The sequence below is a fragment of the Balaenoptera ricei genome, chromosome 11, assembly GCF_028023285.1.
Source record: "Balaenoptera ricei isolate mBalRic1 chromosome 11, mBalRic1.hap2, whole genome shotgun sequence".
Classification (NCBI taxonomy): Eukaryota; Metazoa; Chordata; class Mammalia; order Artiodactyla; family Balaenopteridae; genus Balaenoptera; species Balaenoptera ricei.
This window is the reverse complement of record NC_082649.1, coordinates 20,787,330-20,815,198: the sequence shown is the minus strand read 5'-3', so window position 1 is coordinate 20,815,198 and position 27,869 is coordinate 20,787,330. Positions and strand designations below refer to the sequence as shown.

Here is a 27,869-nt window from a genome sequence, read left to right as displayed (position 1 = left end):
ATTAAAAAGAACTTCCCGGGACTGTTAAGAGCCCAGTGAGAGTGAAGGTCATGCATTGTTGGTGGCACCAAGCTGAACAGCTGTGTGATCTTCTCCTGCAGCTCCCAGCAGCCCAAATGTGTGTGGAGAAAGGGCAGTTGGCTTGCTGCAGGGATGCAGACTTTCCAGGCAGGCGAGCCAGAAAAGCAGTGGGGACAGAAGGAGTGGAGGATACTGACAGAGCCCCACTGAAGTGATGGACACCACGGGGCTTGGCGGTCAGGAGAGGAAGGGAAGGCAGGAAGGAGATGGAAAGAAGGGGAAAGCCAAGGGATCCGTGGCCTGGAGGCCCCGCCATAAGTCCAAGTACGGGTACCGCCAAGGGAGAGAAAGTGAAAGACTAGAGGCTGTGGTCCGAGAGAGATGACTAAATGATGATTTCACCCCAGGAGAAGCCGTTCCAGGAGATGACAAGGTCTAGGGTGTGGCCATCAAGCGTAAAGCGGGGTGGAGGGGAAGAGGTCAGGGGCTGTGAGGAAGGCTGCTGGCAGGTTGAAATCACCCAGGACCATGACAGGCCCGGGGTGCAAAGTGGTGAAATAAACATACTAAGTCATACTGAACATCATTTTAATCTTTCTTTAATGATTTAAAGCACTTTGGCTATGTGTATAATGCTCATCCTTATGAATTTCAATCACCTTGTAGAGTATTAGAAGAGAATGGTCCCAATTATTTCCACTTTCTGATTGGATGAATATTCCAGATAAAATGTGCTAGAGCCTGACAAGTTGCCTGGTTGGCCTGTTCTACTCCTAGAAAAAACTTCAAATACATACCCAAGCATTTAAATACAAGCATTCTGCTAGCATTGAAAAATACTCCTACTTCTTTATAATTTTTTTGACTGAAGCATAAGCAGATATCACCAATTGATGTCAAATATCAGTGATCCCTTCAAATTCTTGTGTAAATGCATGACATCTACAAATGCAGCATGATTTTTCTCTATTTTACCTGAACACACATATGATTAACTCTCATTATTCTAAAAGTTCTTAATTTGGGGACAACTGTGGGTTAAAGAAGATGTTCATAATGAAAGTGATATTACAGAATCTGGCAAATCGGCATGGTTCATCGTGGTTCAATACCATCATTCTGGTATCGCAGTGGCACTATTTTCTGGCTACAAGACAGCGAAGCCGGATATTATGTAAAGAAGGAGCAGAGTGGTTGGAAGCAGATGCATTTCCACAGATGAATTAAGTAAACCTTGGACACACCAAGCTGGATTTATGTCTGACTTCATCTGAGATCACATTTCTCTTCTAAAATTCTTGCTTTATTTCAGCTGAACTGTAGGGCATGTTGTTTCAATAACACACAGGATGAAGTTGAGCTAGTCCAAAACAGACAGAAAGTAAGGCAGGAAGCTGGTAGGATTAAGAATAGGAAGGTGGCTATCTAGGATTATAGGGAGAAATAAACTAATCCTTATGGCAGGTTCAGAAACCAGAGCCTAATTTTACTCCAAAAACAGCACTGGACAGTCACACTCAGAAGTAGGAGGAAATGATCTGGAGAGTGAGGGAAGCGGCTAGTGTAGACATCCATGTGAACAGGGCCCTGCTGTGAGGAGGCTACACCTGGCATTTTCCCTAAACTTCAAACCACCCTTCAAAAGTATCAGTCTGAGCTTTTCCAAGTAGCTCCCCTTCTGTAACAGTTTTCATCTTTCTTTTTTCAGGAAGGAAAAAAAATCAGGTATCAGGAACTAAAGATGAAACAAGTGCATTTATTTACCTAAGAGGTAAAGTCATATGAACTAAACTTCCAGAAGGCGGCAACTGTTTCTTACGTATTCTAACGCTAGACAGAGACAACGAGGAAAAGAAAAATCTACCCCACATGAGTTCTGCCTGTAGCTAAATAACAGCAAAGAGCCATCTGTGTATGCACCACAGGGCACCCGCTCACACATACACACACAAAAAGAGCGCGTGTGTGTCAGACACAGACAGACAGACAAAGGAGTTGCTGTCAGAATAAGTGCCCTAAGAGGTAAACCAAAATCCTAGCAAACAGATATGTACATCCTGTCACTCACTAACGGGCGGCACTATACAGCTGAACCAACTACATTTACATTATGTGCATTTCATTTACACAAGACTCAGAAAATAGTTCTATGTGGTAAGAACAGTGAACTCGGTGACAAGCATGCCCGCTCTCTATGCAAATCTCATGCTTAAATCGTTGACACGGGAAAAAAATCTGCAAATTATTTTAATCCAGGTAAATTAATTGGTTTATCAAAAATTCAATTCCAGTGCTGATCCTATACCATATGGCAGTTGTCTCCAGAAGTGGACATGTTTTATTGACGTAAACCACACCACACAATGCTACCTACTGCTTTAGAAAAGTATAGAAACTGCCGCAGCCTGTAAAGCACCTTTCTGTTGTTTAACCATAAACTTCTATTTTGCCGCTTCTCTTCACTTATAATAACCTCACCTTTTCATACTTAACCGGCTTTCGACTTGAAAAGGGATTTGCAATTCCATTTCTATCATGGTAGTAAAGACGCATTGTCCTAGCATACCGACACTAATACCCAGCCAACTTTCAAATTGTCACATACGTGAAAGAATAATCCAATATGATGAAAGCCTAGAAGAAAATCATGTTAGAAGGTTACTGTTCTGTCACCTAAAACGGTGTTATGAGCCACATTTAACAAGAATCAAAGTAGAGAAATGCAACCAACTTACATAGAAACATATAATAATAATAAAAAATCATAAACATCAAAGAAATTCCCTACGGATGTCACCCATTTCCTTTCCAACAGTGGAGGCTTTCATTCCAGGGCCTCTGGGTAAGAACAGCAATGGGCTACACAGCTAAGACTTGTGGAGCACTTGTTAAGCAGTCAGCACGAGTTAATTTAATCCTCACAAAACTGCATGAGTATCATTATTCCCATTTTACAGAGGAGGACACTGAGGCATTGAGAAGTGCATTAATTTGCCAAGAGTCTCGCCCCCTAAAGTAACGAGACAATCTGACACCTTCCAGTTCCACCTCAAGGCTCTCTTCCCCCAGGTTCATAAATCAGTGCTACAAGACTGACTCTCCCTTAAGTGTAGCTGTCATTTCATTCTAAAGTTCAAAAGCCTTCACTAGCTCCCTACTGCCTATCCCAGAGGCTTTTATTCAGGCCCTCTCCAGGTGTGCCTTACCTTTGTCTCACAGTGAAATCTGCAGGCTCCCAATTCTAACTGCTTTAGGCTGGCTGCTGTCCTCCTAAGGCAAGTTAAGTTACAGCTGCACCTGCCCTCGCCTCTGCCTCCAGCCTCCAACCTCTGCCACTTACCCCACAGAACTTTCCCTGGAGCTCACCCCCAACAAAAGCCCACCTCTCAAAACAAAGAGGAAAACAGACACAAATCAAACATTATTTTCTTGACATCCCAAGTTACATGGAACTTTCCCTTCTCTGAAATCTGAGGATGTTTCACTCTCTTCATGATATTGTTTGTGGAACTTTCTTACACTACCTTTAGACAATAAACTCTTAGATGGCAGGAAACATTTCACTCATCTACGTTCTCTAGTAAGCATTTTCTAAATTAGTTCTAACTCGCCCTAATGACTTAATATTAAAAAAAAAAAAATCTAGCTTGGTTTTGGAAAACAGCCAGGGTTCTTGGTATTAGAAAAGCTAAAGGCCATAACACAAAACAGCTTCCTGAAGGGAACTGCCATTACAGACATCTCTGTGAAACGGATTAAACAACACTTAGGCTACAAATATTTCCCTAGTTTCCTCCCAATATCACTGCCTTAGAGATGAGGCCTCCAGCGATAGTGATCATCACACAGCAAAGATGAGAACGTTGACAAAACAATGCTAATGGTGATTTGATTTTTAAATTTAAATTTTCTTCTTGAATCTTTACATTTTCTCTGTATTTTAAAATAAACTTTCCTTATTTAATGAGGGGAGGGGGGCAGGGAAATGGCACTCTGTGAGGGAAGAGAGGGAGAGAGAAACATCCTAACACATACATGTAGCAGGGAGGTGAAGATTCTAGGCGTAAAAACTTAATTTTAATTAAAATTCTTCATTTTTTTTTTTCCTACCAGCATTCTCTTGACCATAGTCAAGGGGATTGGTTATATTTCATAGATATATATACTATTTTTATATATTTGATTTTGATCATGGATGTTATTTCAAAATTATATTTAAAACCAGAAATTCAGGTCCTGGCAGGTTATCATTTCATTTATAATATATACAGCCAACCTTAGGTTATTCAAGAACGTATTATGTTAACTGAGGCCCTGGCTGTGTTTGTCCTCCTGATTCACCCAGTTTCTGGTATCTGCTCATCAGACTTTTCCCCGATGATCATGCTCTACCTGAGTAAGGAAGGAGGTGAGGGCTAAGGACCCAAGGGCCCCACGATGGGCTCAGGTAATACATTTGATGGGACAAATGACTCAAACAAGGCTTGAGAATTCCAAATACAGTATCATATTCTCCAACTTACTATGAGTAGGTCGTATGACATTACCGGGGACCTATTTTCTTTTGCGTGTTCTATATTATTTACATAAAGGATCTATTTCCCTTCCTGACAGCGTTGACTACTAGGAACGTACAAGAAAGGGTATGATTACCTCCTTCTTCCACTCTCTTGTCCCAATAACCAACACCAATAGAATTATACATTTCCCCGGCCAACCTCATGTAATACAATCTAAGGAACTTCACGAGTAAAGGCAGAACATGCAAGTCACAAAATATTAAGAGTTTATTTTGACAAGCTAACTGTGCATGTTGGGTAAGAAAGCAAAATGGAAGTCAAGTACATTTATTTAAATTCTCTGCCCAGTCATTTTCTAAATTATAATCTATACCGTCTTCCACGTTGGTATATTCATTTGAACCGCCTCTCCTTTCCCTACCCTTTCCTATAAATTCTCTCCATCCTTTCCAGGTAGATCTCCTCTGCACAGCCAGCCTCCACTCACTCACCGCCCACTTACACCCAATCACTTTCAGTTCAAGAGTCCATGGTTTGAGGGCAGAGCTACCATCTTGTAAGTTCTATACACTCCCAGGGCACCTCTCCCAACAATGTACTAGGCAAAGAGGAAGCACGAAATGTATGTGCTCATCCAAAACCTCGGTGACTATCTACTATGTGCCAAGGGCTAGGGACTAAAGATTAAGAAAGAAATGTGGCCTTTGCTCAAGCAGCGCCCAGGCTAGAAGGAAGGTCAGGTGTGTCTTGTGATCTGTACCCCTCTTACCTTCTCAAGGATATTGCTGGTTTATTACCAATGTCTCCAGCAACAATCTCTTTCTACTAGATCATTCCCCTTGTTACAGTCATATACTTTAATATCTCCCATTCTGAGTACCAAACAGAAGTTCCCTGCAATTCCTCATACCCGTCATAGCTAAACTTCTCTACTTAGTTTTCTACACATACCACATCCACATTCTCACGTCTGAGTTCATCCTACAGCCACGGCAGTCTGCCTCTCCCCATCAGAACACGTGAACTGCTCTGGTCAAGGTCGTCTGTGCCCTTCATGGTGCCAGCCCACTGGACACCTCTCTGCCCTTGGCTTATTCAATGCCCAGTAGCATCCTGCAATCACCCACTCCTTCCTCCGGAAAATTCTCCCAGGCTCTGCTTTCCCACTGGAATCCACCAAAAAATCTGGTTTTCTACTAGAGTAACCCAGCTCCCTTTGTGGTTCTTCCTCTTTTGCTTGACCTCTAAACGTTGGGACATTTTCTCTTCTAGGTCCACATCTCTCTCCAGGTGATCTTATCAACAGTCATGAATTCAAGACCCTCTCTACACTAATGACTCTCACATTTGCAACATCTCCAGACTTGGACCTCTCCTCCAAGCATATCTAACTGCCTATCTGATTTCCCCACCTAGATGCCCCAGATTTCACATTATGCATGCGTACAACAAAATGGTTGGTAATTTTTCCCCAAAAAAAACTTGCCCCACCCTACTCTAGGCCCTCTTCACCTCACTGAAAAGTAGTGTCAGTCACTAAGTTATTAAACCAGAAACCTAAGAGCCATCCTTGGTTCTTCCCTTTCCTCACTGCTGTCACCTATCTACCTAATCCATCATCATGTCTTATATCCAAAATAAATCTTAATAAATCTACTGTCGCTCTCATCTTTATCTCTAATAGCATTACCTTTAGCTATTAGCTTTCAAATTAGCTTAGCTTTGATAATTTCCAAATTAGCTTTCTACTTCTACTCTTTCCCCTTCGCAACCCACTCTATCTAGAAGCAAAAATAATTTCCATAAAATATATAAGGAACCATGTCTTTCCTTACTTACAAGCTTACAGTGACTTCCTAGTGGAATGCTACTAAATTCCAAACTCTTTACCAGGAGTCTCTATAAAAACTGACCAGGGCCTATGTTTCCAGCCTGATCTTACACAATTTCTCATTTTTCTTTTTTGGGGGGTTTCTTTCCCAGTGTAAGTAATGCAACTTCCCAATGTAAGTTCCATGTGGTCAGGGACCATATTCACTGCTGGGCCCCAACACTTAGCACTCTGCCTAGCATATAGTAGAAAGTCAATAAATACTCACTGAATGTATAAATGTATAAACAAACAATTATAACACGATGTGCTTTGTGGTAGTATAGGCAGTAATCACAAAGTTCTATGGAAACATAAATAAACTCCTGACTGATGAGAAACTCTTCACATATTTGGGCTAGTCTTTTGGAGTGGGAGTCTGTCAGGATTAGGAGCCTATATAAAAGGCATGAAAATATAAAAGAGGCTGATGTGTTCAACAACAGGCTGGACTATGGGGCAAGACGGCAGTGGTTTTCTATGCCAGGCTACGTGTTTGGATTTTATCAGGAAGGATAGCCATTAAAGAGCTCAGGCAAGGAATAGAGACTATGTGAATTATGGAAAGATAATTCTGGCGACAGTACGGAAGATCAGTTGGAAGGGCAAGAACTAGAGACAGAGAAACTAGCTAGAAAGATGCTGCACTGGGCAAGTGAGAAGAAAGACAAAGGACCAAAGAGCTATTAAGACAGAAGCAAAAGAGCTTGGCAACTAATCAGATGGGCAAGTAAGGAACAAGAAATCAAAGCAGCTCAGCTTTTCACTTGGGAGACTATGTAAATGAAGAAGCCACTCACTGAGATAGAATATCCAATACAGGGAGGTTTTAGGGGAAACAGTAAGAAGTTCCGTTTGGGACATACTAAGTGTGAGGTGCGTGGGGACATCCTTGTGGGGATATCTGATAAGCAGCTGGGGGACAGAAATGAAGATCAGGGTGAGGCGGAGGGTCATGAATTTAGAAACCTCTCTAGAGGTAACTGCCTCTCTAGAAATGGAGCTGCTTATTTAAGACTTGTGGTTTAATATTTGCTGCCTAAACATTTTAACAAGAAGTTAAATGGAAGATAAAAGAGAAAAACACTTTTCGTACACAACTTTCTCCAGGAAAAAAAAAATGGGAGAATCCAAACCAAAAATAAAACCGATAATTTCCCCCCTGACCCCGACAAATTCCTAGAGTATTAAACAAAGTTGCCTTTTAAAGAAAATAGAGATTCTAACTATGACTCTGAGGGTCTTATAAGCCCTTGCTGAATAAGGCTGTACTTAATAATTTTCTTATTCCATCGGTGTTGATTTGGAATGAAAGGAAGGACACTGGAAGAGGAACCTCGCGTCCAAAGTCACATTACTCAAATGCAGTTTCAGGAAAACGGGTTGTATAATTACTGCTAACTCGTGATTACCCCGGACAGTTCTCTGGCGGCTCTAAGGATGACGTGGAAAGCATTCCTGAGACTGTTTTGCTTCTGGGTATTTCCCCACTGCCACGCCTCACCTCATCCCACCAACCCGTCCTGGCCCTCGCGTCCCCTCCACACACACGAGACGAGAGACAGGTGGCCTTTCAGACACCTCAGACCCGGAGATGGAGCTCCGGCTCCCCACTCCACTCCACTGGGACGGGGCTGGGACCACTTAGCTCCCTCGGCAACCAGCTACCTGGATATTCAGAGCAGCACAAGGTGACTTAAGCTTCAGGAAGGAGGAAGCCCTTTCTGAACAGCCAGGAAGCACGGGGCCAGCCCCTCCACTGTGGTGTGTGAAGGGAGGGAAGGGACCAGGGAAGAGCTGTGAGAAGGACCAAGCAGGTCTCCTGAAGCCGAAGAGCCTGAAGGGAAGCTCCCATCCCCCAGGAGCCGCTTTCCGCTCATCAAAAAGGTTTGAAAGACACGAAGGCCGGGTTTTCCTGCTGCTTTGCCTCCTAATTTACAGGCAGCAGCAGTGGAGGGACACGTTCCATGAAGGACGACAGTCCCCCAAATTCCCCTCCTGCCCCCACCAACCAAGGCACACAGCTACCCATGTCTGTGCTCTATGTGAGGTTTCATGGCCTCCTCGGCAGGGATTTCCTGCGATCTGTGTATCCTCTCCTTCCATCAGGAAGGTATTCTGAATATGCGCTATTATTTTAGGGAGCTTTCTGACATAAGGATCTCTCTGCCTTTCCACCTCAGCCAATTTAACTCCCCCTTTCCAACAAGCTACACATTCCCTATGTTCAAACTCTGTTACCCAAGCACAGAATCCTGGTTTAAAATGCTTGACAAAAAAATATGAGGGCATGTACAGACAAAATGTACTCATATCCTTAATGTGTATTCCAGAAAAGTGAGAGGAAAATGAAAGAGGCTAATTTTGATGTTCAGTTTTGGCTTTTTAAGTTTCCTCTTACTGAACAGAAAAAAATCAGGAAAAATGAGGCACTCTCACTCGTCATTAATACTCACTGCCTTCCTTTCAAAGCATGCAGCTCCTGGCATGCTGCTAATAGCTGTGAGTAAAATTCACACTAGGGTAAATCTCAGGTTACATTAAAAAGGCTTCTGTTTTAGTCTTAGGAGTAGAGGTTAAAGGATTGCCAAATCCCTTCATCACTCCAGCTCTCTAAAGAGCAGCCATATAGAAAATCTCAGACATAAACACAAAGGTTTGAGCGAGGGTTGTAACATGTAATGTTTAAGAGAAGAAGAAAGTATGAGAGAGGAACCAAGTGAAGGGGAAAGAGGAAGGCTGCTTTCATTTTGCGGGAGACCAGGTCTCTGCTCTCCTCACCCTCCCGCGGGAGAACTCACACCGGGGAGAAGCCAGGGAAGATCTTCCGCAGGCTGGTGCCGATGTGCACCAGCACCTCGGTCACGTCCTCAGGTGATGCCATCTTCAGAGAGATGCTGCACTTCTCAGTTTCCACAACCATCTGCAACAACCAGGTTGGACACTGCTTAATAATGAGTCCAATTCCTTCCATTTTTTTATTTTAAATAATGTAAACTATATACAGCAGTCCCCCCCTTAGCCGTGGGGAAACATTCTAAGACCCCCAATGGAAGCCTGAAACCTCGGATAGTACCGAACCCTATATATGCTGTTTTTTCCTATACATACATGCCTGTGATAGAGTTTAATTTATAAATTAGGCACACTAAGAGATTAACAACAATTAACTAATAATAAAATAGAACAATTATAACAATACACTATAATAAAATTTATGTGAATGTGGTCTCTCTCAAAACATCTTACTGTATAAATTTAATGCCTTTTCCATTGTTTTTAATTCAAGTATTGATGTACATATTATATAAGTAACAGGTAGACAAGGTAGTGATTCACAATTTTTAAAGTTTACACTCCATTTATAATTATTATAAAATATTGGCTATATTCCTTCCTGTGTTATACAATATATTCTTGTAGCTTATTTTCTACCTAATAGTTGTACGTCTTAATCCCCCACTCATATATTGCCCCTTCCCCTTCCCTCTCCCCACTGATAACCACTAGTTTGTTCTCTATATCTGTGAGTCTGTTTCTTTTTTGTTATATTTGCTAGTTTGTTGTATTTTTGAGATTGCACATATAAGTGATATCACACAGTATTTGTCTTTCTCTGTCTGATTTATTTCACTTAGCATGATGCCCTCCAAGTCCAACCATGCTGCTGCAAAAGGCAAAATTTCATTTTTTTTATGGCTGAGTAGTATTCCCATGTGTGTGTGTGTGTGTGTGTGTGTGTGTGTGTGTGTACACATACCACATCTTTATCCATTCATCTGTTGGTGAATACTTAGGTTGCTTCCATATCTTGGCTATGTAAATAGTGCTGCTATGAACACTGGGGTACATGTGTCTTTTCAAATTAGTGTTTTTGGGTTTTTAGGATATATATCCAGGACTGAAACTGCTGTATCATAAGGTAGTTATATTTTTAGTTTTTTTGAGAAACCTCCATACTGTTTTCTACAGGGGCTGCACCAATTTACATTCCCACCAATCATGTACACGGGGTCTCTCTTTTCTCCACATCCTTCCCAGTATTTGTTATTTGTGTTCTTTTTGATGACAGCCATTCTGTCAGGTATGAGGTGTATCTCGTTGTTTTGATTTGCATTTCCCTGATGATTAACGATGTTTTGCATCTTTTCATGTGCCTTTTTGCCATCTGTATTTCCTCTTTGGAAAAATGTCTATTCACGTCTTATGCCCAGTTTTTAATCAGGTTGTTTGTTTTTTTGATGTTGAGTTGTGTGAGCTGTTTATGTATGTTGGATATTAACTCCTTATCGGTCATATCATTTGCAAATATTTTCTCCCATTCAGTAGGCTGTCTTTTCACTTTGTTGATGATTTCCTTTAATACCTTTTTCATCTTAATTAAGCAGTTATCACACTCTGTGGTCATAACTTCGGCAATTTGAGGTGCAAGAGCAAAACTCACACAAATTTCTTTTTCCTGCTTCACAATTTCACAGATAGAAGATTCGTTCTTCCCTTAGATCTTAGCATCCTCAGCATACAAATTTTTTTCTTTCCTTATTAAGTCAAGAACTTTCACCTTTTCTCTTAAAGGGAGCACTTTATGACTTCTCTTTGCCACTTCCAAATTGCCAATGTCATGACTCTTGTGCTTTGGGGCCATTATTAAGTAAAATAAGGGTTACTTGAACACAAGCACTGCAATACCACAACAGTAGATCTGATAACCTAGCTGGCTACTAAATGACTAACGGGTGGGAAACGCTGGGTGAAGAGATGATTCAAGTCCTGGGTGGGAAGGGGCAGGACAGCGTAAGATTTCATCACGCTACTCAGAACAGCATGAAATTTAAGATTTATGAATTGTTTATTTCTGGATTTTTCCATTTTCCAACCATAGTTGACCACAGGTAACTGAAACCACAGAAAGTGAAACTGCAGATATGGGGGAACTTCTGTACTCACGCTGATATATACTAATACAATACCAGCTTTTTAAGAAGCACTTCCTTAAAATAATGCTCTTAACCTTAAGACTCAAAGAACTGTTTGGGTAGAGGGTGGTTAGTTTGTCAGAAACGTCCAGAAACTGAAGCAAGTTTCTAAGGGCCAAACTGCAGATTCAAACAGACCACCCCGCCCTGCACCCCCCCTCCGCCCCCAGTGATGGAAACTGAATAGCCACATTTGCAGGTGAGTTCTCCTTTTACCAAGATTTCGTCTTGCCTTACAAAGTCTGTCATATCCCTAGCATCTAGTGTAAGTAAGAATACCTCCTTCAGTGAGCACCGGAGGATACCCCAATAGTCACTTCTTTGTAAAATGTGTTTTAAAAACAAGACATATCATGAGCTATTTAAATGAAATGGTAAAACCTTTTGCCTGATAACAAAAGAAAAATCAAGTGCTTATAAAAGCTTCAGCTTTTCTAAGAAGACAGGATACTTGGAAAGGATTATACAAAGGGAACAAAGTAATAAAGTTCATGCTAGGCAGAGACTCATTCCTATAATTAACTGCTGGAGATGTACAAAAATGCTGAACTGAGGTCATATAGCTAGTCCTACAAATAAGTATAAAACAACCTGATAAAAAGGGCAGGTCACAAAAGGGAAGATAGGTTGATTATAAACACGTTCCAAATAAAAAGAACTGACTTCAATCACTCTTTTAAAAAAAAAATGCTATTTATTATCTTGGATCTCAAAAATATTCACGTACAATTCAATCCTTTTGATGATCACTGCATCAAAATATCCTTACACATTTACCTCCTGTTGTTACTTAATTTGTACAGAAATATGGGGAAACACTACCCTTAATGTGTGACTAGCCAACTGGATTGACAAAGAAGCTTTTAGATTTGCTTTAGGTTGTCCTACGATTAGCTGAATTTTAAAAAAATAATCTGTCTTTCAAAGTGTTTATGTTAAAAGAAAAAGCAATCCAATTTATTTGTCAAAATGATGAGATCAAAGAAAAAGACTTCAGTGATTTGAGTCCTTAAAATGTTACTTCCCCGTAAGTACCCCTAGAGGCATCTGTTAACAGGTATTTAATACATACCACCTTTGTACCAGTTAGTTGGCTCCCTATATAAAAAACATTTTTTAATCCTAATTCTCAGCACATTCATTCCTCAAGGAATTAATGGCACTGCCTTTGAAATTGTCTAGACAAAGATTGCCCCGGTCTTGTAGAAGCTGGTCCAAGAGATATTTCCCCCCAAAAAGGCAGCAAGCATTATTGTACTTGGAGGTATTTACTGATATGACACTTCAGTGATGTGTCTTAAGACTAAAACTGCTTTATGCAATTAGGCTCAGATATTTTATATGCACCTATCTGGGCGAATGTATGTTTTAACAAGCCAGATACTTTGGGATGCAACCACCTTATCTATGTTCCACACCCCACCCCCTACATTCCCACCACAGGTAATTATATTTTTCACTATAAGGTACTTCTTCTTTCTTCACATCTAGTGCATCTATTCAGTTCACAGTTTGGGTACGAGTAATTAGTAATTAGCTTATTCTAATTCCACTTAATCTTAACACCTAATCATCCTTAATTGCACAGGATTGAATAGAATGACAGGGAAGAAGAAAAGGTGGCAGGTGGGAAGAAATGAGGCCTTTAAATTCAACTTCACATAAAAGCATTCATCCAGCCCTGCATAATATGTCACCACCTTTGCATAATGTGTCACCACCTTTGCATAATGTAAAGAATTACAACAAAGTGATAGAGGTGAGACTAACACAGTAAATCATTTCATCAGGAAAAAGAACTCCCTCTCAAATATCTCTTTCCCTCCTATTTCAGCTGGGGAAAAATAGAATGTTTGAAACAATTTTTGCTTAGACACCTAGCAGAACATAATTCATGACCACCAATACACATGTAAAATAATAGTGATATAAACCCTAGTATCCTATTTAAGACTCAAGTTTCCAAACCCACTCTGCCTCTTGTTTTAAGGTAGAGCCACCTGACTAACCTTTAAGAAAACCATTTTTTTTTTTTTTGGCTGCATTGGGTCTTCGTTGCTGCGCACCGGCTTTCTCTAGTTACGGCAAGCGGGGCCTACTCTTTGTTGCGGTGCGTGGGCTTCTAATTGCGGTGGCTTCTCTTGTTGCAGAGCATGGGCTCTAGGTCCGTGGGCTTCAGTAGCTGCAGCACGCAGGCTCAGTAGTTGCAGCATGTGGGCCCTAGAGCACGGGGGCTTCAGTAGTTGAGGTGCGTGGGCTCAGTAGTTGTGGCTCACGGGCTCTAGAGCGCAGGCTCGGTAGTTGTGGCGCACGGGCTTAGCTGCTCCATGGGACGTGGGATCTTCCCAGACCAGGGATCGAACCACTATCACCTGCATTGGCAGGCGGATTCTTAACAACTGCGTCACCAGGGAAGTCCAAGAAAAGCACTTTTTACTAACCCCCAGCCAACAGATCTGTAAAGTGTTTTTCTTTCTTCTAACAAAAACAGCCAGGGGTGGTTTACCAAGATCATTCTATGACGTAGCAAATAATTAACTTATAATTTAAAAAAAAATTTTTAGCAGGTACTTCAGTTGTACAAAAAAAGGTCCAAAACTTCTGTAACTATAAAACTATACAACTGTTGGTCTCTATTTATTGACTGTGACAGCAAGAGAACCTGAACACCAGAAAGTGTGATGGCAAGGAGACTTGTCAAGTAAGATGAAGGTCTCCCCCATTTTCACAAGAAAGAGGAAAAGAGCAATAGTAAAGTCACACTTCACAAACTCAATAACACATTCACTCACTCTCACTCATATACCATGAAATGCGTATACCCCCTGGCATTTTATTGGAATTTACAAATGTAATTAAATAATGATAAAAATAGCAATGACAGAGAAGTTAATAAACACCAGAGAACATTAAGAAGAAAATGTTCTAATCAAGGCTAGACTGCAAGTGCCACGGGCAGACACCATCATCCTTATGATTTCACATCAGGAAAAATCAAAACCAGAGACATCAAGGGTCCTGAGGTTACACAGGTTATTCATATTCAACCTTTGGGACACAACAGAATCAAATGCCCACCCCAGACATATCGAAGCCTAACTGTCATGAGTGTATGAGTGTGTGTGTGTGAGAGAGAGAGAAAGTGTGTGTGTGTGTGTGTGTGTGTGTGTGTGTGTGTGTGTGTGTGGCAGGGGGGTGGGGTAGGGCTGCTGGATGTATCAGCATCTTTTTGATTTTTTTATTCAATTTTTAAAGGTTACACTCCATTTACAGTTATTAGAAAATATTGGCTATATTTCCCATGTAGCACAATACATCCTTGTAGCCTGTCTTACACCCAATAGCTGAGGTATCAGTATTTTTAAAAAGCACCATAGGCAATTTTGAAACATCAAATTTTGAATACCACTAAGTGACTCGTATTCCAAGTGTCTGGATTGCTAGCTCCTCTGTGAAGTAGTACCACTGTTTCACTATATAGTAATTTCATTTCCAAGGTCCGTACCATGGGACAAAGTCAAACTGAGGTCATGTTGTAGAGCTATTTTTGTGGTACTTACAACCACAGAACAGCTCCATGGGACTGAGGTGGATTGCTTTACACCCAGTTCCCCTGAATGCTGGATATATTGAAGGCACAGGACCACAAGTGTGGTAAGAGCAGTTCCAGCAACCACATGGGAAAATTAGTCTTGCTATATCAACATCCTTTCTCATAATTAATACCACAGTCTAATCATATTCTGAATATAACCTTGGCACTGGCATTTCAATAGCGCCCTTCTATCCCCATCCCAACCCCGAAATCATAAACATAAACATTCCTGAATTAAGACCATCAAGAAGGCCCTGGTTATGTCATCATTCATGAGTTATCACTCACTCCTGCATATGTTTGCCCATTTGGGCAAATATATGGTGCTGTAATTTTTCTTCCAAACTCCAGTTCTTGGAGAATGATAAACATAGGATAAAACATTGCTCTAAGATGAACTATGGAAAAGTTCCAAGGATTTGTATGTAATCTCAATCAACACAAAGTGATGATTTTGGCAATTTCTTTTACGAATGCTATCAACAAACTACACACACATACACACACACACACACATTTTCTTTAGAGTTTTAAAAACCAAAAAAAACGTAAGTAGAAGGAAGGAAATAAAAAGATCAGAGTAAGAATCAATGAAATAGAAAATAATCAATGAAATCAATAGAGAAAAATTAATGCAACCGAAAAGCAAGTTCTTTGAGAAGATCAAAAGAATTGATAAACCTCTAGCCAGACTGATACGGAAAAGAAAACAGAGAAGAACCAAATTATCAATATCAGGAATGATATTCTACAGATATTTAAAGGATAACAAGTGGATACTATGAACAACTTTATACCAATAAATCTGACAACTGAGATGAAATGTATAAATTTCTTGGGAGACACAAACTACCAAAGCTCACTCAAGAAAAAACCATATGAATGTATCTATATCTATTAAAGAAACTGAATTTGTAGTTAAACACCTTCCGTAAGAGAGAACTCCAGGCCCAGATGACTTCACTGGAAATTCAACCAAACATTTAAAGAAGAATTAACACCAAGACTACATAGAATTTTCTAAAAAAATTGAAGAGGGGGGACTAATTCCCAAGTCATTCCATGATCCCATGATTGCTCTAATACAGAAAGCAGATTAAAACATTTTAAAAGACAGAGAGAAAGAGAGAATTACAGCCAATAAGTCTTATTAACATAGTTGCAAAGTTCCTTCATGAAATTTTAACAGATGAAATCCAACAATATATAAAAGGAATAATACATCATAACCAAGTGGGGTTAATCTCAGGAATGAAAGGTTGATTTAATATTTGAAAAATCAATAAAATTTACCATATTAACAAAAGAAAAAAGAAAAGAAAAGCACACAATAATCGTATACAACAATAATTCCTAATAACAAACTTTCAGCAAACTAGGAATAAAAGAGAACTTCCTCAACCAGATAAAGGGCACCTATGCCCAACAGCTAAAATCACACTTAATGGAAAAAGAATGATGCTTTCTCTCAAAGATAGAAATAAATCAAGAGTATCTGTTCTCACCACTCTATTCAGCACTGTACTGGAGGTATTAGCCAGTGCAATTGTCAGGGTTTCAGATTTGATTTTTACCCTACTTACAAGCCAGTAAGTTAGTCTGTTGCTGTTTCATGAATGCTGGCAGGAGACAAGAGACTCCTGGGTCAGAGACAAAGGACTTTATCATTCATGGCACAGCAAGGGCATTAGCATCATGTTTGCTTAGATTCCTCCTTTCCCCAAAAGTCCCACAGGGTGACACGGAGGGCTCAGAGAGATGCCTGCACACACAGTGGGTTGCTTACGGAAAAGGAACTGTTGAGCTTAGGTAATCTGATTTTCATAGTAAATGGTAAGCAAGCCTGCTCTTTGTTCAGAAGGGGAACATCCCATCATCCCACAAGGCCGCTCAATGCAAACATAACCCTGAGAAGTAACCTGGGTAAAGAGCAGTCACAGCACTGAATTCTTGGCATACTCAGCAAGACATGTAGGAGTGTGCAAGACCCGTGAGGAATGTCTCCCAACAGCAATAAGGCAAGAAAAAGAAATAAAAGGCATCAATACTGAAAAAGGAAGAAGTAAAACAATCTTTAGTCACAAACAACACAATCATCTATGTAAATCTATTAAAAAAATAAGCTGCTGGAACTAACAGGTGAGTATAGTGAGGTGGCAGGATACTAGATTAATATGCAAAAATCCATTGTTTTTGTATCTATCAGCAAGAAACTATTGGAAATTGAAATTTAAAACAATACCATTTATAATAGCATCGAAAAAAACATGAAATTCTTAGAAATAAATCTGACTAAAGATATATAAGACCTGTACACTGAAAGCTACAACAAAATACTACTGAGATAAATTTTAAAAGACCTAAATACATGGAAGAATATAGTTTTCTTGGATAAGGGACTCCATTTTTTTAAGATGTCAATTCTTGTAAAGCAATTATACTCCAATAAAGATGTTATTAAAAAAAGATGTCAATTCGCCCCAAACTGATTTATAGATTTAATATAATCCCAATGAAAATCTCAGCAGGCCTTTTTGTAGAAACTGAGCTGAGTCTAAAATTCATATGGAATTGCAAAGAACCTAGAATCACTAAAACAACTTTGAAAAAGAACAAAGTTAGAGGACTAACACAATCTGATTTCAAGTCTTAACTATAACAGCTACAGTAATCAAGACAGTGTGAGAGCAGCATACGGATAGACAAATAGACCAAAGGGACAGGATTAAAGGGACCAGAGTCCAGAAAGAGACCAACATTTATGTGAACAATTGATCTCCAACAAAAGTGAAAGCCAGTTCAGTGGGGAAATGACAGTCTTTCAAACAAATGGTACTTGAACAAGTAAAAATACTATACATAATGGAAAAAAAAAAAACAAACTGATCCACATATTGCTTTACATACAAAAATTACCTCAAAATGGATCATAGACCTAAATGTATAACTTAGAGCTATAAAGCTCCTAGAAGACATAGAACATAGAACATCTGTGACCTTAGGTTAATCAAGGATTTATTCAATATGATACCAGCATGATCCATAAAAGAAAATACTGATAAATTGAACTTCATCAAAATTTAAAACTTCCACTCTTTGAAAAGCACTGTAAAGAAAATGAAAAAGGAAGCCACAGACGGAGAGAAAATATGTACAAATCACATATATGATAAAGGGTTTGTATTCAGAATATATAAAGAACTCTTAAAACAATAACTCAATTTTTTAAATGGCAAAAGATTTGAACTGACACTTGAACAAAAAAGATATATGACAGCAGATAAGCAGATAAAAAGATGCTCAATGTCTTTAGTCATTAGGGAAATGCAAATTAAAACTACAAATGAGAAAGCACTAAAAATTTATTAAAATGGTTAAAAACTAAAACACCGACCATACCAGTGTTGGGAGGATGTGGAGGAACTGGAACTCTTACACATTGTTGGTGGCAACGTAAAGTGGTACAACCACTTCGGAAAACAATTTAGCTGCTTCTTAAAAAGTTTACATACATATTTACACTATATACATACATACATTTACATACATACAATTCAGCCACTCCACTCCTAGATATTTACCCACAGGAAATAAAAGCCAATGTCCAATCAAAGATTTGTAAATAAATGTTCATTGCACCTTTGCTTGTCGGCCAAAAACTGGAAACAACACAAACGTCCATCAGTGGGTGATGGATAAACTGTGATATAGTCATACAATGGAACACTACTCAGCAATAAAAAGGAATGAGCTATTGAGACATGCAACAAAATTAACCAGTCTCAAAATAATTACACTGGCTAAAAGAAGGCAGACAATCAAGAGTACACACACTGTATGATTCCATTCATATGAATTTTTAGAAAATGCAAACTAGTCTATAGTGGCTGAGAGTAGATGCCTGTAGATGATAACGAATGAGGAGGGGCAAGAAGGAACGTTTACTAAGATGCCTGAGAAAACCCTGAGGAGATGAATATGTTCAGTATCTTGACTGTGGTAATGGTTTCATGGGTCTACATGTCAAAACTTATCAAACTGTACACTTCAGTTGGCTGCCTGTTACTGATAGTTCAATAAAGCTGTTGTTAAAAATCTACATTTTATTAATACCAAAAGATTCACTTATCACTCTATTCCCAGAAAGATCTTACAGAGTACTGTAGAATAGCTATGAAATTTTAGTGCTGTAACTTGTACAACATCTCTAAGGAACAGTACTCTCATGTTTACATGGCCAGGTAACGTAAGAGCTAATTAGTTCTTTTCAAATTGAGTTATGGAGAACGTGTTTCCCTTATCACAAATTCCCGACACCCTCCCGCCTAGCCCCTGTTCAGTCTCTCAGGCAGAAACTTCCATTTTCCCTTATCTTGTTTTTCCACATTATCTCAAGAAACTTTCAACAGTGAACCAAATAGAAGGTATGAGCTGGTTTCAGAAACTCAAGAAAGGTTCTGACCTCGCAGTAATGACAAACAGGTTATTCACACCCACCTGAGTTGGCTTGCTGCACAGGACACCGTGGATCTCCAGGTAGCTGAAGGTTACCTCGAGCTGCAATTGAGGGAGGAGGGGGAAATAAAGACCTGTAATGAGGGTTTTAAAACCTATAATTCAAAGTAAAAATGCTACAATTAGAAACAGTCCAGTGCAAACAAAACACTGGGCATCTTCTGAAGGTAGCCTGGTTTAATATCTCCATATATTCAATACGACATGACCTTGATCTATCATATTTCAGGAAAAGCATTATTCATTTTCCCAAAGGGCTGAAAGGAAACTCCAAGTCTGACTTTTTAAATTTCATCCAAGGACAAACCCAATGGAAAGTTTCTGTACTTCTACTCGAGTATTTATTTACTGAGAAATGAATATATGAAGGGAGCCATCTAAATAGACTTTTTTTTCCTCTTATTTCAAGATGTTGCTTCAGCAAATCAGATCAGGATAGAGACAATGTTTGTCTTCCCTTCTCTCTAAACCCTGACCTCTTTGGGTTACCCTCTGACCACTTACTGGAATCATCATTCCTTCCACCGTCTTTCATTAAAGTTCATATTTTGAATGGATTTAAAAGAATATAATATTTAGGAATTTTAATCTGTGTTTCAATGAAACACACATAGTTAAATAAAAGTCTTCTCTCTCCCTCTGTGCATATACATAAATGATGATTTATTTCCTTTGCATTTTAATAACAAGTGCCCCTTCCTCACTTCTCCTGTAATCAGCATTTCTTTTTCTTCAAAATACCTCTAGTCTCACACTCTTTGCCTATTTCTCCTGGAAAATAGCCACTAATCTTTCTCCCAGGTTTTCAGTCTCTCATCTCAGTACAAACAGTCATAGGGCCTGGTACTAAAGACAATGAAAACCTGAGTTGGATCAGTTTATTTTACCCTCTCGCCTTAAAACTAGAAATGTGGGGACTTCCCTGGTGGCGCAGTGGTTAAGAATCCGCCTGCCAATGCAAGGGACACGGGTTCGAGCCCTGGTCCAGGAAGATCCCACGTGCCACGGAGCAACTAAGCCCGTGCGCTGCAACTACTGAGCCTGTGCTCTAGAGCCCGCGAGCCACAACTACTGAGCCCACGTGCCACAACTACTGAAGCCCACGCGCCTAGAGCCTGTGCTCTGCAACTAGAGAAGCCAACGCAATGAGAAGCCCGCTCGCCGCAACTAGAGAAAGCCCATGCGCAGCACCGAAGGCCCAACGCAGCCAAAAATAAATAAATAAAATAAATAAATTTATTAAAAAAAAAAAAAAACTAGCAATGTAATGGAAAAAGAACCCATTCAGAACCAAACCCATAGGACCCTTAGTTCTGCCTGCTGGTGCTATGTTGTACCTTTACACATTTGGTCGGATAAATTTTAGAACAGAGAACCCCTGAATCCCCAGTATGGTGATGAGGGCTGGAGGTAGAAAGATAATTCATTCTTTCGTCATTCACACAGCCAACCAGCAGAATTTATGGAAGGCCTACTGTGTGCCAGGACTGGAAAGAGGAATGAGACATTCATCTTATCCTCCCATGGTTACATGCAGCATCGGGGGCACATTTTAAACATTCCATTAGAGTGGACGTCTTCTTACTTATCATTATCAAGATCTATACTTGGTGGATTTTGAAAAGTCATTTCAAGCAGGGAATCATTTTCTAAAAACAGTACCTCTCTACCTTCATTTATTTCAAATTAAAACTTATAAACATATTTTCATCTGCTAGCCTTGGACACAGTGCCAAGTTTTCTTCTTTGAGTCAAGTCCCATTGTCTGGCCCTCCAGTGGCATTTCCTCTGTGGACCACACCCGTAAATGCAGGGCACACAACTTCCAACTGAAGCTCTTTTAAATGGAGTGAGAGCTTGGAGACACTGGGAAAGCAGTGTGAGGGCATAAGTTCTCTAGATTATTATGTTCCCCAACGCCTCAGCCTTTAACAGTTGTCCAGTCCTTAACAAGACAGTAATTTTTTAAAGTGAATTATTTTACCAACATTCAATATTTCACAGACACTCTCTCCTTTTGCAGCCAATTTCATTGATATGTAAAATACCTTTTTAAAAATTTACTATTGTAATCATAACTGCTATGAATAGGTTTGGAAGCAAACCACTGACCCTTGGTGGGCATCTCATACAACTGGTGGGAACAGGTGTAAACAGCTACACTCTCTTATAACCTAGCGGCTATGAAGATGCAGCTGGCATCAGTCAGCATATCATCAGTCAGTATATCAGGACTAGCATGGGCAGCTTTGGTCAATTTGGCTGGGGGAGGTTAGTTGGAGGTCAGTTAAGACGCTTCTGCTGCACCTCAGTGCTGTTCCTGGAATAAGCAAAGTGCCAGGGAACCGGGAAAGCACTGAGACATTCCAGCCAGGCCCTGAAGAATGACTTCAAGCGTGTCAAACAAAGAAGGAGTGAAAAGAGAAATCCAGGCAGAAGAAAAAAAATTTGCAAAGGCATAGAGGCATTCAAAGAACAAGGGCAAGACAGAAACGAGAAGTAGACCCTGCAGTTTCAGGGATGAGTAAGAGGGGACAGGCTGAGTATGCGATTCACTGGAGCCCTGGTTCTTATCAATGGTGAGGAGGGGAGTCATGGAGACACACTGACCGACATCACAGCAAGGTTCAAGCCATTCTCTCTAATCTCACCCATGGCTCTTTTTAACAGGCCTTTGCTCTCAGCTCCCACCACTGACCCTCCTGACTCCAGCCCACCCGGAAGACAGTTTAAAGAATGTCACTGGGCAGGAGGGGGCAGGGGGACTAGTTAGGAAGCTGAGACACAGGCAGGCTGCAGGAAGACCTGAGGACATCTTGAAGAGAGAACCACAGATACAAGTGATCAGTTAGATAAGAGGAAGGAATCACCCAAGGCCCACCTCTACCCTCAGCAAGACAGTCCCCACCCAACAGGCAACAGAGCGAATCTAAATGTGATTATGTGATGCTCCTTAGGGAACTCCCACTGTTTCACACGCAGCAACCCATGTCACGATTGCCCATCTTTCTGACCCATTTCCCTCCCTCCACAGCCTCCTACTCAGTCCTGGGCCCACATCTCAGCTCCCCCAAACACACTGTGCTCTCGCAAACTGCTAAACCTCTGACCAGTGGGAGACCCCTTTACCTGCCTGGTTGACGCAGGCTGGTCCTCCAGCCCAGCTTCTCTGTAGACCCTTCCCTGATTTGACAATCACCCGCCCCCCCATCCCCCTTCTGGAGGGAATGGCAAAGTTTTATCTCTTCATCTGCGTGTGGTTGCAGAGGTATCTGCTTTGCAATTAATCACGGTGACATACATTTCTATTTTGTGCATTTGACTGCGTACGTGGTACATTTAACAATAAAAGGACAAAAGAAGAAAATGTTTAATTAATCAGCCCCCAAAGAAAAGAGAAGAAACCTATGTGAAAATTGGGGCTGTTGTACACTACTGTTCTGAATATAATTATTTCCCCAGAAAAATGTCATTGACACCGGTTCTGCTTCTTAGCCAAGGTGCACTGTGACACAAAAACCAGCCTTCTACAGGCAGGTCACTTTGGAAGAAGATCTGCCTTTATTTGTGATGCTGACAGTATCAGAAATCAGAACCAATGTCCAAACCACCCTAGCCAGGCCGATGTGAGATGTTATATACGTCTTGGGATGAAGCTGGGCCTTGCCTCAGGGGCAGAGCAAGGAGGGGGCAACAGAAGGGAGGCAGATGACTTCCCAAGAAGTAATACACCTTCTGCTGTGTCAAAACATTTTTAATTAGGGTAAACATATCTTTCAGGAGCCTTCAATAGGCTACTTGACTATTTTCTCAAGCCCATAAAATTTCCTTCCGCAATTAATTTTTCACCAGTGGGATAATGGTTAACACTTCCTTACATCCTGCCTTCAGGTACTTTAGCATATAGGTAATTTAGTCCAACATCATTTATATAATGACTGATTTCACTTATAACACATTATAAACATAAAGACTCACTTTATATTATCAAAAGCGGTGGGATAATATAAAGTCTCACTCCTCTATGAGGAGAAACTTTATAAAATTTAGCATTTGTATGATCAGAAAGAAAAAAGGCAGCATGGCCTTTGACTAGCAAACAGTGGGTTGGTACCTTCTCAAAGTTCAACAAAAATCATGCAAATCATTAGTTTGTCAGTCCTACCAGGTCCACTGCATTACAGCACCGTGTCCAGCGCATAAGTAGGTATTCACAAGACAGTGGCTAAATGTTGAATTTTAAGAAGCAAGAAAGGACTGAGAAAATGAGCAAATAACACTGCAGCACAAACACAGGAGCAAGGCTGAAAGCGTCTCCCAAACCTTTTCCCCATTTTCCTGGGTTTGTGGGCAGGTGAGTTCATATCCTATAAAATCAGTCAACACCCTTTTTGTTACCATCAAGAAAATAAAAGAAGCAATTATGATGCCTAATTCATGAGCTATCAGTTCAAATGTTAATTTGCACCCTGTAACGAAGGACATCTTATAGAAAATGTTAGATCTTTTAAAGAACCAAGTGGCACCGTGTTATTTTTTATAGGCAACACCAGAGTCTGCCCACGAAAGAGGGCTAGGTGGCTACGTTCCCGGTAATGCACTCTGTAGTAGAGTTATGAAAGTTATTTCCCACGTGTCAAAGCCTTAGAAAAATGGGCCATTACTGGACCCAAAGAAATAAGAACTAGACTTGAAGAAAGTGTAAACCCTGCCCCAGTTGAGAGAGAAAAATAACTGAAATCCACAAGCCTCGGGGATATGGAGCATGAAATGCTTCGCCACTTTTCTTGGGATGCCTTTAACACAGAGCGGGAACAAAGGAGCAAACGTTTAGGTGCTTTCGGGGAGAAGGAAGGAAAATATGTGCAAAGAGAACTCTGGACACATTGGCCTAAATCATAAGTCTACGCAATTGAGAAGCGAGTGCGTTTTGTGGGTGTGTGTGTGTGTGTGTGTGTGTGTGTGTTGGAAGGAGGAAACTCATCAACACTTACCTTGGTGGGGACTCGTGCGGTGACAAGGAAGGCTCGGCATGACGTAAGCACCTGTAAGACAGAAGCAGCCGCATCAGCATAAGGACCGAAAAGTGAGCTGGTGGGCTTTGGTGTGACCCGCAGGCCTTTAATGATACTGAAGCCTCGAGAGGCTTGGTTCCTGACATGTAAGAGGAAGAAGTGACCTGGGACAGCTTGTTGGCCTTGTAGGATTATTAGCTGTACTCTAAGAATCACTGTACGAAGGGCCGTATCGAACAAATCACCTGCAAAATCTCAAGACGAGCAAACAGTCAGCAGCCCAAAGGAGCCACCGATCACTCCAGTTGAGTAAGCAAGACAGGTGTCTGAGATATTAAAATACAGATATCTTATCCATAGCAGGAGCCTCACTATAGCAACAGCAAACTTAATGAAGAAGCCAAGTACTCATTCACACTTTCCAAACTACAACCGCCACCCACGTTTGCCCTCTTGACTCTTGTTCTCTGTCCACTAACTGATAACATTTACATAACGCACAGGCAGCAAAACAGGCTATTCTCCCAAGAAGTCAACCCCGACTTTGCTTCTCAGCTATGCCTCTCTCAGTCCTAAAGAGAACATTTATCAATTCCAGTTCTCAGCTAAGAACATACAGATAGCCCATGGGGGTCCCATATGCCTACAGGCACCTCTTGCCCAGCAGGGGCCCTTGTGAATACAAAGGGGCTGGAACTAGTCTGAACTCCTAGTTCACACCTGGAGCAGAGATCCCAGTCTACCAACCTTAATGTCTAAACGGGCCACTCTGCAACCCGGAGGTTCGGGCAGGCCTCGGGGGCCTTTGCAATAAAGAAAGCGGACTCCAGCACTTCTCAAGTTCTGATGGGAGACCTGTCTTTGACTTTCCAAACAACTTGCTTGTCACTAAGTTGATATTTAGCGAATGATACGTATGTGCTAGTCTAAGAATGCTAGATTTGAACAAAACTTGAGAAATCGTAAGTCAAGGACACTGAGGCCCAAGTTGCTACAGGATTTATCCAGATTCAAGCCAGGGCCCACCCTGTTCATTCACACACAGAAGGAGAGTCCATGGGTGTGCCTGGAGCCGGCTCTGTGCCTCCTTTAGGCTCCCAACTCTAAACAGAAACGGTATATTTTCTAGATAACTCTTCTTTGAATAATCAGAGTTCACCGTTATTGGGAATAACTCAAGTCAGGACCCTTTATGAGACAGATGATAAAGAGAGGTAGCCCAACACTGGCTGGGAGAGTCTGATAATGAGCAAGGGGAAGGCAGGGAGGGAGGCGCACGGCCCATTGAAGACTTTCCACCCAGATGCCTTCAATCACAGCTATTCATGGGATCCTTTTCCACCTGGGTTCATTTTTGCTACTTGACTTTAGAGGTGATGTGCTCTAAAAGACCATTAATAAGTGACTTCTAAAAGTGGAGCCAACAAAAGACATCTATATTTGAATATTCTTAGGCCATGAACCACAGTTCTTTTCCCAAAGGAATGATCCTTACTTTTTTTACTCAGGCCCTTCAGAGACGGGGGAAAGCACCAAGCAATAGAAAGGGGAGAGGCGTGTAAGAAGTGGGGTCAGATGAGTGAGTGGAGGTCAACTGTAGCCCAGGAGTAGCAGGATTGGCTACATAAACTGCAGGGCCCTTTGTTCAAAAATTATGAAGAATTTTAAAGACAGTGACAGAAAGCATTTACCCAAGCGTAGGGCCCTTTTGAGAGCAGTGCCCTGTGCACCTGTACAGGTCACATGCCCATGAAGCCAGCCCTGAGTAGTAGCTACCATTTATCAAGTGTTCCCTATGTGCCATAAATGGGCAAACACCCTTGGATACACTGACTCATTTAGTCTTCCCAACAACCATATTCTCTATCATTATTACCCCCATTTTACAGACGAAGAAACAGATTCTGTGATATAATCCAAGGGCAGGAGTAGGGTTCACGTCTGTCAACTCCAAAGCCTATGCTCTTCACCATTAGGCTACCTTTACACATTCTAACCCAATCTTGCCTCCTGGTCTCTAGCCCCTGGCAGTTGTTAGATTTGGGGTAGAAGGGTGAGAGCCCAGGGCCACCTGTGACTGGGAAGGGATTCACAAAGCTCCCAGCTCAAACAGTATCTTCCTCAACATTGCAGTAGTTTAAAAGATTCTCTTTTCAAATCCAAGAATGGCCTAGAGAGCTAAATTTTTCAGGTCATCTGCACTAGCCAAGCCTTGACTAAGACAGCAGTACCCAGGGAAGTAGAGTTTGGCTGCCTTTGGGGAAAAGGCAAGAGGCAGTTTTGTTGCGTGAGACACACAGGGTTCAGTGGTGAACATCAGACAGTCAGAAGAGGCCTGACAGTAATAGAAAGGGAGATAAAAGGGGGCCAGAGACAGGCGTGGCCAGTGTTCTCCTTTGCTTAGGTCTGGCAAACAGGTTATCTGTGACTAAATTACAAGATCAGGACTCATCTTAAAGGATGAAAACTTTGCCTTCTCTGAACTAAGACCTTGTCCCACAGCACGTTTTTTTTAATTGAAGTTTAGTTGATTCACAATATTGTGTTAGTTTCAGGTATGCAGCATAGTGATTCAGTATTTTTGCAGATTATACTCCATTATAGATTATCACAAGATAGTGAGTATAACTCCCTGTACTATACAGTATATACTATTTGCTTATCTATTTTATATACAGTAATTTGTATCTGCTACTCCCATACCCCTAATTTGTCCCTCCCCACTTCCCTCTCCTCTTTGGTAACCACAAGGTTGCTTTCTATATCTGTGAATTGGTTTCTGTTTTGCATATACATTCATTTGTATTACTTTTAAGATTCCACATCTAAGTGATATCATTCAGCATTTGTCTTTCTCTGTCTGACTTATTTCACTAAGCATAATATTCTCTAGGTCCATCCACATTGCTGCCAATTTCATTCTGCTTTACTGCTGAATAATATTCCATTCCACGGCACATCTTTTTTTTTTTTTTTTTTTTTTAAAGTCTTTATTGGATCTGTTACAATATTGCTTCTGTCTTACGTTTTGGTTTTTTGGCCATGAGGTATGTGGGATCTTAGCTCCCGGACCAGGGATTGAACCCACACCCCCTACATTGGAAGGCGAAGTCTTAGCCACTGGACCGCGAGGGAAGTCCCCCACGGCACATCTTGATGTGGCACCCTTTCAAACACTGCTCCTCCTCCAGGGGAAAAGGAAAAAAGAAAAAGAAGGAAATAATGCTGACAGTCGTGATGACCAGCATGGCTATAGGAAGCCAGACTCCTCACCTCTTTACCTATGGTTGACCCTTGACCAACTTGGGGTTTAGTCTGCATATAACTTAGAGTGGGCCCTCCATACCCACAGTTTGG

The 27,869-nt window shown here is 40.9% G+C and overlaps 1 protein-coding gene across 5 annotated transcripts in view; it reads right to left on the bottom strand.

Annotated features, from left to right (window-relative positions):
• Nucleotides 1-27,869, bottom strand: part of CARMIL1 (capping protein regulator and myosin 1 linker 1) — a 319,730-nt gene that overhangs the window by 173,220 nt on the left and 118,641 nt on the right. For all 5 annotated transcript variants that reach the window (XM_059938045.1, XM_059938046.1, XM_059938048.1 and 2 more), the window contains 3 exons: nt 24,492-24,542; nt 19,480-19,539; nt 9,213-9,334 (listed from right to left, as the gene is read on the bottom strand). In XM_059938045.1, coding sequence (XP_059794028.1) covers nt 9,213-9,334; nt 19,480-19,539; nt 24,492-24,542 — 233 coding nt within the window. The remainder of the gene's footprint in view (nt 1-9,212; nt 9,335-19,479; nt 19,540-24,491; nt 24,543-27,869) is intronic.